This window comes from Limanda limanda, chromosome 9, assembly GCF_963576545.1.
Source record: "Limanda limanda chromosome 9, fLimLim1.1, whole genome shotgun sequence".
Classification (NCBI taxonomy): Eukaryota; Metazoa; Chordata; class Actinopteri; order Pleuronectiformes; family Pleuronectidae; genus Limanda; species Limanda limanda.
Genome location: NC_083644.1, coordinates 23,573,496 through 23,585,642, shown reverse-complemented (window position 1 = coordinate 23,585,642; position 12,147 = coordinate 23,573,496). Strand labels below are relative to the sequence as shown.

The following is a 12,147-nucleotide window of genomic DNA, read 5'->3' as shown; positions in this document are numbered from 1 at the left end:
CCACCACCACCTCCCACCTCCCACCTCCTCCTCATCAAGCCATAAATTTAGGGCCAATTCAGCTCTGAGACAGTCAGTGTCTCTTATCTTAGATAAATATTTGCTTCCTTGGGCTTCAGTTCAACACAGGAACAGACAACAGCCCTGGTGCCTCACAGGGAGTTTCCGGACCTTCACCACACTTTGCATTATTGGTGAAGTCTTTAGTCACATTCCACTTGTGTTTCCCCCTCTTCTCTCCATCATGAAATCTGCTGTGCAGAGGAGGTGTGTGTCATGACCGTGGTGTGCGTGCACGGCTTCCAGGGCCCGTGATAAAACTTGCCTATTAGCCCCGAGGGTTGCGTGACTTTCACAGGGCGCACTCGCCCAAAGTAATAATTTCCAGGGCGCATCGCAGAAAACAGAGGGCAATAATAAAACGTGTGAGGGGGAACCCCAGCTCTCAGGTCCCACCTGACAGTCTGTCGAGCTCAGGTTTATTCCTTGTGAGATTTAAAGTCAAGTTCAATTCAGAAATGATCAGACTTTGAACAATTATACACAACAGGCACCGTGGAGAATTCAAGTGATGTGTGTGTAGTGTGTGCCAAGTTTTCCTTTTCCTTCTCTGGTGTAAATGCTTAAGGTTTGAGGGGGGGCAGTCAAACCTGGGGACTAACTCTGTCTGGTCCCTGCTTCCCTCTTTTCTTTTTTTCCTAACTGCTGCTGAGGGAGTGGGCTGGTTCTGTGTCTTGGAGTCTTCAACAAGAGGGAAGACGAAGTTTCGCACCAGTTCTGCCTCCAATCCAGCGGAGGTTTCAATAGCAGCGGCGCGGCAGGGGAGGGACGCACTGCCAGCACTCAGGATCCCCACTCAGCACACACACACACACACAGACACACACAATCAACACACACACTCACACTCCAGCCCACCACGGACCAGTTCAATCCGCAAGGAAACTGCAAACACGCACCAGAGCAGTCGCCTAATCCGCTTGATAGGCACCAACAATAGAAGTGGAAACTGGGGGAAACTACTGGACGCTGCAGAGGACAACTTGTGTTTTCGTTTTTCTTTCAGTTTGATTCATTTTGAAGGCACCTATTTAAAAAAAAAAAAAAAACCTGGTGATATCAGAGTGGTTTAAGAACAAGACCCTTCACATAACCTCGCCGTTTCATCTCCCGCAAGGTAAGAACACTTTTGTATTTCGCACGATCTTCTCTCTGCTTCTGATCCAGTTTCTAGAAATTATGGGTTTAGAGAAAAACCTCCCCCCTCGTGTTCTTTAACCTTTCTTCTACTAATTTCTTTTTGAATGTTCAGATAATCCCCACACACCAACAAAAAAAATCCAGAGACTCCTCCAGTAACGTCTTTGAAACGTCTGCCAGAGACAGACACACACAGAGAGAGAGAGAGAGAGAGAGAGAGAGAGAGAGAGAGAGAGAGAGAGAGAGAGAGAGAGAGAGAGAGAGAGAGAGAGAGAGAAAAAGACCGAGCGAGCGAGGGGAAGAGATTTTGCGGTTTACAACTCCGGGAAGTTAAAAGTTTCAAACACATCTGAATCCAGCCCGGGCTCACATGCTCTTTTAATTTTCGGTGATTTCGATGTGGGCTGTCGTGGAGCCCAGCGCATGGCGCGGCGCTGGTGAGGATCCGTGAAACTGGTGAACTTTGGAAAACCCTCTCGCTTTTGTGCCTCCCGCGGGTTCCCATGCTCCCGGAGCACCCAGGAAAGGCGATTTATCAATAGTATCTCCGTGTGCTGCATCCTGTCCGTGGCTGCACAGTTCTTCACAAGCGGTGAACTTTAGTTACATTTGGCTCATTGCGTGACCCACGGGCGCTTTTACGCACCTGTACGAGCCCATTACGCACAGAAATTGAGTTTTTAATGAGAATAATTATTGTTTAATTTAGTTGAAATGTTCATCTTTGGTTTCAGGCAACACATCCAATGCCATTTTAGACCGTGTTGTCATTTGTTTCCATGTGAGCGCCGTGTTTTTCCTCCTCTCAGTCGGTGTTTAATGAGAGACATACCCGGAGCGCAGGGACATGAATAACTGTGTTTAGTAGCGGGGGTGAAGCCGCACTGCCTCCCTTCTACTTTCTCAGGAGAATGAATCATGAACAAAAAAAAAAAGTCTTAAAATGGGGAAGGTCTGCGTCGCATACCGTAACTAAACCGTCATTTGCATATGAAAACTCTCCGGCTGAAAGAATTCCGCCAGTGTTGCTATAGCCGTGCGCGTCCAGAGAAGTGACAGGCTTCAGTGTAAGTGCATATACAGTCTCCTCCACGCTGCCTTCTCCTTGTCACACATCCAGAGTCACTGGAGGAAGATTATAGACGCACTTTTTTTTATTTCCTTGTTAAATTATGCAGCCCATCCACACCCCATGCACTCCCACTCCCAGGGCTCATTCATTTTTTTCCAAAGCCCCTCATTAAGCTCCCTCTGACGGACACAAGCAGAGGCAGAGCCCCGGTCACACTGGCTGCTGGACAGCCTTTCTGTGCCTCTGTTTTCCCTATTTCTCTTTCCCCCCCAAGCACAACATAAGAGATCATGATTGACTCATTTCCTATACATGTGCATGTGTGCCCCGGATGATGGGCGCAGGGTGGATGACTTTCCCATGGGGCATTTGCTGTTGTGATCTATAATCGCCCCTTTGCAGCCACAATGCCAGCACATCAGTCAGAGCCACCACCACCACCACCACCCCCAACACCCACCCACCCTCAATTCTATTTGAAAACGCAGAAAGCGGCCCGGCGACCTGACCCTTCCTCACATAGAGACATTCCAGGATGCAGTGCTAAATACAAGCCCCAGAGATGGACTATAAAGAAGCAGAAGGGGAGGAGGGGAGGGTGAGAGGAAGGAGAGGAAACTGGGCTCTCCTCTCCATCATGCTATTGTGCCAGCGTTTGTGGTTTTGATGATGTGGAGAGTTCAGAAACTCAAACTGTGAGCGATGTTGTGGATGGCAAGTAGACAGGTCCTGAGTGATGATTAAGACTCATACACAGAGCCGAGTGCAGGAATGTCATGGTTTGGACACACACACACACACACACATAGACATACACACACCAGATAAAAATCTCCAGTCTTGGATCCGAGCCTTTACCACAGTCTCTACCAATTCATTAATGAGCTATTTAGCTGTCCAAGAGCACCAGACCTGCTCTGGTTTGGCCTGTCGAATAGAACAGGTCCAGGTCCTGTGCGGTTCCATCCTTGGGCTCCCAGCCCTCCACACTCTCCATGCACTCACTCCACACTGACCCTGAAGTGACAGCAGTGATGGAGTTCGCTACCAAGGACCCAACATAAATCTCCCTTCAAACTTCCTTAAAGAAAACACACAGAGGCTTCAGGTCCCGCGAGCCCCTGCCAGGCGTCTTGTTGGGTGGAATCCGAAATGTCTCTTTATTTGTGTTGAAATTAAACTGTCTTTTATTCCCTCCCGTTCTGTTAATGAGCTCCATGTGGCAGCAGGCAAGAGTCTTATCCATCTTGACAAGGAGCTGGAGGGAAGGAGAGGGAGACGGGCTAAACAAAGTGAGGGGAGAGAGAGGGGGAGAGACGGGAGAGACGGGAGGTCAGAGGCAGTTTGGTGCACAAACATTTAAGTATATATGTGCGGGATACATGCACAATCAGGTGGACAAAAAACGCAATCTTATAGTTGGAAGTAATTCATATTTTTGCTTAAATTATCAGTGGATGGTGAATGACTTTCATTTTGCAGTTGAATGTCATAGAACATTTTTTATCCATCTGGGAGATGTAAAGACAATAATGTGAACTTTTTGTTTTCCATTTACCCACTATTTCCTTATAATAACCGCTGGTTAAAGCTGCTAGTCGTATAAATTCAAATGAAGGGGGGGCCATAGCTCAGATTGTGTCTAAAACGGCCATCAGGATGTACTTCCATTTCCCCCCCTCGTCCCATTTCACAGCTCTCCAGATTCCACAGCTTGACAACATGCATATACAGGATGTTTTCTAACCAAAATGCTTTGTTAATTGCACTAAAAATGAAACAAAAAGCTATAACTGTGTAAGTAAACAGATAAAAAGCAACAGCAAAACAAAGTTGACAAGACTGCGGGTGACCTTGCCTTAAAATTACCCGTTCCTCAAATTGCGATCATGCATTCTTCCCCATTCTAATTAAACATTAGCCTTTATTTGTTCCAGATGCAGCTGTTTTTGATGTGATATTTTGGTAAGGGAACTCTGTGGCATGAGAACGGTGCATGGCCGCATGTAAAAGCAGATCCAGCGCAGGCTGTGTGACCATGTTGACTCTGCACTGGTCCATGCAACCACAGTGACCCGACACAACTGCTGTAATATTCAGATGCCCAGTGAGTACTGTAAAAACATACTGAGTGCTTTGGTGCATGTGGGGGAAGTCGAGGGCTCAGACATGGGGTTTAAATCAGCAGCGTCTCATGTGAGGAGCACATTGAAAGCACACATCTAATGTGCTAATGACAGTGGTGATAAAACCCCTTCCTGTATGAGTGATAGCAGACGTTAAGTGTAATGGCCTCAGTGTGGTGGACGGAGCTGGCCAGGGGGACGGGGGTCCTCGCTGTGTCCGCGTGCTGTTTGGGGATGCTGGAATGAAAGACAGCTCTGAACAGCCCAGTACATACCACCTCCAGCGCTGTCGTGAGTATTAATAGACACGTCTTTGTTCCGACTGACACGCTTCTGAAGTGGAATGAGACAAGCCGAGGCGATAAGGATCTCCACTCTCTGTGTGAGTCAAACCTCAAAGTGCCACTTAGGCGGCTTTCCTTTTGCTCTCTGAAGTCTGGCAGTACAACGGGAGGCTGGGCTCAGACGCAAGCACAGACGGAGCTGTCAAGGCCTTTTCCCCCTGCTTGTGTTTTGAAAGGACCACAATGTAGAAATGAAGCCATGTTTGTAAAGGGGAAGTTGGTCCAAGCATGAGCGTCCTCTGGTTTTGCTTATCTGTTTATTAAGGCGAAAAAGGGGAGGAGGGGGGAGCAAAATGTAATGACAGAGCGCAAGGGAGGGCCATGTGTGTATGTGTGAAAGAGAAAGGGATTATTTGTTGATGAAAAAAAAAACCATGATCAAGGGAAAGAGACAGATAAGGGAGGGTGAGCAGAGAAAGGGAGAGGGGTCATTAAAAGGACACCATCTCGCTTGCAGTAAATGGCAGTAAAGTATCTGGCTAATCTGCTATCATTACGCTGATTAAATCACCAGGGATTTGGCGTTCCCATCAGCTGCAATCAATGGGGCACAAATCAATAGACAGGGGATACATGAGAGGCTCAAAGCCACAGTCAGCTGCACCTTGTCCTGAGCCACGGCTCTATCCCAGCCACCAGACACTTTTATGTTTGCGTCAATAAAAGTTAAACGACATGGATTTGGGGATTTTTGTGTTAAGAGTTTTATGAAATAGTGCGGTTCCATGTCGCTCCAAGGAAACGTCTTCTCCTTCACACAAGTGTTTAAACCTAATCCCTCCTTCCACCCTATGGCCGGGGGTACTCATTCACTCCCTTCACTCTTTGTCTCTCAGTCATTGATTGGCTCACAGATGGTGTGTGGGTTGTCGTCCAGGTTAAATGTCAAATGTTAATTGAGGTAAAAACTTCAAAACGTAAAACAAGAAGTGCAAAGAAAATGTGAAGCAGAATTTTTCATTTAGGTTCCAAAATGAGGTGAGGCCAAAAACATGTCATTAAGAATAATTTACATCAAAAGTTATTGAGACCTCCAAAGGCAAACATAGACATTTGCAATACATAACTCAATCGTTAAAAGTTTTGAGAAATACACATGTGTGTTTAACAGTAAATAGTTGCATGAGATGACAGTAATAATAACAATAATTCTCATGTCTGTATGCTAAATATGAAGCTACAACCAGGAGCCAATTAGCTGAGCTGAGCATTGCATAAAGACTGGAAAAAGGGAGAAACCGCTACAATAGTTCTCTCCAAAAGGAACTTAATTCAAAATTTTGCACATTTATGTTTTTTTATCAAAGCTTTCTTTCTTTTTTTTCAAAGGAAATGGTTTGACATTTTAGGAAGTATGCTAACTTGAGTCCTTGCTGAGAGTCGGTACACCCCACATGTCAAGGTTAACCGTTGTCTTGTCTTTATGCGAAGCTAAACTAACTAACCTGTGAATGTAGCTCCATATTTAGAGTGGTATCATTATCCTCATCTAAGTATTAGAAAGAAAACAAATAAGTAATTTTCCTTAAATGTAAAACTTACTTAATGAAGAAATTAATACCTCAGTAACGGAATCAGATATAAATATGTAAAACATCATTAATAATAAACTGACAGCCAGTGCAGGGCGTATCTTACTATGTAAATTAAGTCATTATCTTTTTCTTTCAGAATGGGACAGTGTAAAGGTTGGAGTGCGGTCCTGCTGGTGCTGCTGGGGCTGGGGGTTGTGGCCCAGAAGCTACCCACGAGAGATGAAGGCCTCTTCCAGATGCAGATCAGAGACAAGACGCTGTTCCACGACTCCTCTGTCATCCCGGACGGAGCTGAGATCAGTGGCTACCTCTTCAGGGACACACCTAAAAGGTGAGTGCTCTACAAAGCAACACAGACTCCTTAATCGCAGTCATTAGAAACTGTTTCCATTTTGTTATGAGGACAAAAAGGACCTAAATCCACCTTCCATCGCTGACTGATCCATAACAATCACAGAGGGAAACATTAAACTTGCTGATGGCCACTTACTGTAAGCAGATAGGGAACATCAGATGTTCCTCTGTAAAATGATCTATTATGTTGATGCAAAAACTAAATAATAGATGAGAAAGTCATTCTTGCGTAATTGAGTGTCTATCTGCTCAGAGGGACAGAGACCAAGGTCGGTGGAACAGTAATATCACTGAGTGCGACAGTCTCCAGCAGGCTGCTCACCCATTAAGCCCACACATTATTTAGGTTAACGTCAAGCTATGATGAAACATGAATGCTGGTGCTCATATCAGGCCTATCATTTTACAGGTACTACTTTGTGGTGGAGGAAGACAACACACCCCTGTCTGTGACCGTGACACCTTGTGATGCTCCTCTGGAGTGGAAACTCACTCTGCAGGAGCTGCCAGAAGAGGCCAGCGGAGAGGGATCAGGTATAATTGACATCAGACAGCAGTGGAAGAGGTTAATGACATGTTATGCGGAAATATCACTATCCACCAACCACAATTAACTGACACAGTGATGTTAGGCTTTGTGTTTTGGTGGGTTTTAATTAAGTCAGTCGTAGTGTCTAGTCTGACCACTTATGATGTCTGACTCGGCCCAAGCTGACGTCTATAATTTTAGAGCAGGGCCCTACTCTAGTCATCCTAGTGAATCAAAGCCATTACATCCCTTTTATTTAAGCTGTCTTGGTCTTCTTAAGGTAAATGTGGCTGCTCTCTGTCTGTCTGTCTGTCTTCCTTCCTTCCTCTTTTACTTTCCTTTTTTTCCTTTCTTCTGCCTCACATTCAACTTTCTCCATCTGGACGTTGTTCTTTCAGCATCAGATCATGCCAAATTACTAAAGTGGTGGTTTTGAGTGTAGCATATATTTGAATGTCAATACACCAGCACCTGCATATGTGTCTGTGCTCCTGTCAAATCAAATATCACAAAATGATTTATTGGGTAGTTGCAAGGTTGAAGACATGTACTTTGCCTCAAGAGAAAATAATTCATCCTGAAGTAGGAGAATAATGATAAGTTTGGACCCGACACAGGCAAATCTATTGGCACTTTACAAGACTTTACAAGAAGAAGTGAACTTCTTCCTGTCCATGCAGCTCTTTTTGCTAAATATCTCTGGTGGTCTTTGAGCATTAATTTTTAGTATTTTTCTGAGCACACTCTCTGGTTGACAAACATAATATTATGGTTTCTTGCTCAGTGAGAGCTCAGACTGTCTCTCACATGTGGACGCTACAATGCGCCTCTTTCTAACGCAGCTCCCCTGAAAGGCTCAGTGAGTGCTGGCTTTGGGGATGTTTGGAGTGAAAACATGGCTGCCATGTGAAGGGCTAATCGTCCGTGAGGTTTGCAGAGCTCCATTGGAACCTCACAGGATCAACTACTAAAGAGATGTTTTTAGTATGGGAGGATGTGGCTTTTAATCAAAGACAAAATAAAATGAGAAAGAGGAAAAATATTGGTCATTACAAAACACATCTGTCAACATTGTAAAAATTTGTAACATTAACGTGTTGGCCATTTGTTTTCCAGGAGAGCCTGAACCCCTTGACCAGCAGAAACAGCAGGTGACCGTAGACGAAGGGACGGAGCTCTTCACCTACAAGGGTAACGATGTGGAGGCGTATGTGGCCACCAGTACGCCCTCTGGCCTCTACCAGCTGGATCTGCTGTCCACAGAGAAAGACAGCAACTTCAAGGTGTACGCCACCACAACTCCAGAGTCTGACCAGCCGTACCCGGAGCTGCCCTACGACCCTCGGGTTGATGTGACTGCTCTGGGCCGTACCACTGTCACCCTGGCCTGGAAGCCTACGCCTACAAGCTCTCTGATGGGCCAGCCTGTCCAGTATTGTGTAGTAATCAACAAGGAGCACAATTTCAAGAGCATGTGCGCTGCTGAAGCTAAGATCAGCTCTGACGATGCCTTCATGCTGGCTCCAAAGCCTGGGAGAGACTTTAGCCCATTTGACTTTATGCACTTTGGCTTTGTTCCCTCTGACAATGGTTTTGGCAAAGATCGAGGCCTCACAAGTAACAAGATCTCCCGGGCGTACACAGTGAAGCCCAAAACATCAGACATTCAAAAGTTGTGCATTGGCAATAAAAACATTTTCACTGTGTCCGATCTGAAACCAGACACACAGTACTACTTTGATGTGTTTGCCGTGAATTCTGCCACCAACACCAGCACAGCATACGTGGGTACTTTTGCCCGCACTAAAGAGGAAGCTCGTCAGAAGACAGTGGAGCTGAAAGACGGCAAAGTATCGGATGTTTTCATCAAGAGAAAAGGCAGTAAGTTTCTGCGCTTTGCTCCAGTGTCCTCCCATCAGAGGTTCACCTTGTTTGTCCACACATGTCTGGACGCTGTGCAGGTGCAGGTGAGGCGTGATGGAAAGCTGCTTCTCTCCCAGAACGTTGAGGGGGTACGGCAGTTTCAATTGCGGGGAAAACCAAAAGCCAAGTACCTGATCCGTTTGAGAGGCAGCAGGAAAGGAGCCTCCACTTTGAAGGTACTGGCCAGTACAAGACCCAGCAGCAAGCAGCCATTCCCTTCACTTCCAGAGGATACACGCATCAAGGCCTTTGACAAGCTGCGCACCTGCTCCTCCGTCACCGTGGCCTGGCTGGGCACGCAGGACCGCAATAAATTCTGCATTTACCGCAAAGAGGTGGCTGATAATTATGGCGAGGAGCAGAGACGCCGGGAACAAAACCAGTGTGCCGGGCCAGAGACCCGCAGGAAGTCAGAGAAGGTCCTGTGCAAGTACTTCCACAGCCCAAACCTGCAGAAAGCTGTGACTACAGAGACCATCACAGGTATGGAGCCAGGCAAGACCTACCTGCTGGACGTTTACGTGGTGGGACACAGTGGCCACTCAGTGAAATACCAGAGCAAACTGGTGAAAACAAGGAAATACTGCTAAATGACTCTGTAAAGAATAAATCTATTATAAATATATATATTAAATAAGTTTATTTAACTCTAAGTGATATTCTACTAAGGAGTGTATACAGACTGACTACTCACACAGCTGATGGGCCTGTGGCAGTGACTGAACTGTTTGTAGAGAGAGATATCCACCTGTATATTTATGTTTACATTTCATTGAGGCACGTCTGGGCGGCCCATAGCGTGAGCTGCTTTGTTACCAGGCTTGTCGACCTGACATCATGTTGCCACCGGGGAGGCAGAACTACAAAGAAGATCATCTTTCACGTTGTATGTTTCTCTGTTGCTGCATGATACTTGCTTTTGTTTGTCATATTTGTCTGTTCCTTCAGTTTCAAATCACCTTGACCAGAGGAGATACAGTCGCTGCCTGTATTGTATAAATCTCTTGCTGCATATCCACTACATGTTTTAGAAAGATTTTAAATTATTTTATACTTTTTTGTCTCTCTTTTTGATTGTCTGTTTTTATTGATGACAATAATAACTGTTACGAGGAAATTCCAGTTTTATGAGGAAGCTGTCGTAGTTCAGACATTCCCTTATGTATCTCAGCCAGTGTTTGCTCTAGAGCCCATCTTGTAAATGTGTTCTGTGCTGGAGATCTGTGTTATTATCACTGTATCCCTGTGTGTGTGTGTCACATGTACAGAGTTGTCCTGCCAATATTCATGTACATAAACACTAAATATAGAACAAGTAATCCCTGTGTCACCCTGGGTGTCATGTTCATTTGCCAAGCCGTTAACATCACAATCACGGCTCCGAGATGAAAGAGGTCACTTTGTATGCGTACAGTGTTTATAGACTCAGACATCTATATTAAGGCTACATATAAGAAGGGCTGAAGTAATAACTCTATCCTATAAATGATTTCTGCTAAGAAAAGGTCAACAGAAGATGAATTATTCACAGGAAATACCTTTTCCAGACTTCTGTTACCGGATCAAGTGGTGCCTATAGATTAACTGTAATAAGTATTTTTGAGTGCATATCTAGAAGAATTAGTATTATGTCGAGAGGACTTATATTTTCCATCACCTTTGAAGAACTGCTCTTGCACATGGAACACAATATGTTTTAGCTGTTCTGAGAGTATAGCGCATCTGTTTCTCATGGTCCGTTAATAATCTCTTTTTTCATTAATCCAGTCGCTAGTAGTTATATAATGTTGCTGCTATGTACACTGATCTCCTTGGTGAAATACAAATGTTTGCGTCACAGGATGTAATTGATTTGGAAATTTGCCCTTCATACATGAAATGATGTATGATCTCAGTATTTTAAAGGGTGGAGACGATTCAGGGCCTACCGTAGTGAAATAATTCTTTCCGTGGTTCAGTGTTATAAATTGTGTCAAATATAAAAAATGGTATTCACCTTCTTCATCTGATGAAGTCATACATCTAAAAGAAAGAAATACATAAACGGCCATCTACAAATCAAAAACATGAATGTTTAAGAAAAAAACACACCCTTGTTAATGTCGGTGCACTTTTGCAGCTACAGACTGACTTGGTCTGGATATGATCAGTAGAGTAAGGTAGCTAATATTAGCAAACTTTACGTTTACGTGCATGTGTGAACGCAAATGTCCGAGTGAGAGCCTCCAGATTATCTGCTGACTTTCTCCACCTGGACCCCTAGTGAAAAGTCTACAAAAAGTCAGGAGAATCCGATGTGAAAACACTGCAGGAGTTCACCTTCTGGATTCACAGCGATCGAGTGAGGGGGTTCACAGACATAAAAACTATTAAAAACACAACAGCAAATATTTCCTGGTGAAAAGGCAAAGAGTCATACACATAGAAGATACAGACAAAGATTTCAGTCAGAGATCATGACCATCACCCACTGCCGGCAAGAAAGCACGTCAATCAAAACAACACATTTATTGCACAAGTTTTGGAGAACCTTTGAAATGACACCATTTCAAAATAAAAAACAGGTGATACTGAACAGGCCTCTAAAATCTAATGTTTCTGTTCACTTACCTGTATGTTGTTTTAAGTGCCTTGACTTAAAAAAAAGCAGGCACCAAATTCGGGAGAATTGGGTGACTTGCAATACTATTTAACCATTAGACACAGTTAACCACATATAAGCCAAGAGAAAAGCCAGATACACATCTGTGCACATATCCACACGTTCCAATTAAGAGTAGTCTCAGGTGAATGGAAATGGTCTCTTTGTTGTGGCCAAGGAAAGCAGCTGTTGCTCGTGAATTGCCATGTTTCCAGTCCGACCTTGATTCTGGGTAGCTGCACTCCGATTCATCGCCACAACTCACTGTCAATCAAGTGCTCCTGGTCAGAGGAAAGCAGTGAGGGTCCACCTGGCTCCCCTTAACCTGCCATTGCCCTGGAATAATGTGGAGGAGCTTCCACAGAGTTTTGGGAGTGTCATGGATATCCACGTAAACTGTTGCTAATAAAGCTGGCCAGCTCT

The 12,147-nt window shown here is 44.7% G+C and overlaps 1 protein-coding gene across 1 annotated transcript; it reads left to right on the top strand.

Moving 5' to 3' along the window:
- Window positions 1-1,142: 1,142 nt before the first annotated feature.
- ndnf (neuron-derived neurotrophic factor) lies at window positions 1,143-10,358 on the top strand. The gene is made up of 4 exons (XM_061078647.1): window positions 1,143-1,177; window positions 6,414-6,608; window positions 7,041-7,165; window positions 8,277-10,358. Exons 2-4 carry the CDS (start codon window positions 6,415-6,417, stop codon window positions 9,671-9,673), a joined length of 1,716 nt encoding a protein of 571 aa, XP_060934630.1. The 5' UTR covers window positions 1,143-1,177; window position 6,414; the 3' UTR covers window positions 9,674-10,358.
- Window positions 10,359-12,147: the final 1,789 nt, after the last annotated feature.

Excerpts from the sequence above, each read along its gene's own strand:
- ndnf (XM_061078647.1), top strand. The coding sequence starts at position 6,415 with ATGGGACAGTGTAAAGGTTGGAGTGCGGTCCTGCTGGTGCTGCTGGGG. Across the intron at positions 6,609-7,040 it reads TTCAGGGACACACCTAAAAG|GTACTACTTTGTGGTGGAGG; the intron begins GTGAGTGCTCTA and ends ATCATTTTACAG. Across the intron at positions 7,166-8,276 it reads GGCCAGCGGAGAGGGATCAG|GAGAGCCTGAACCCCTTGAC; the intron begins GTATAATTGACA and ends TTTGTTTTCCAG.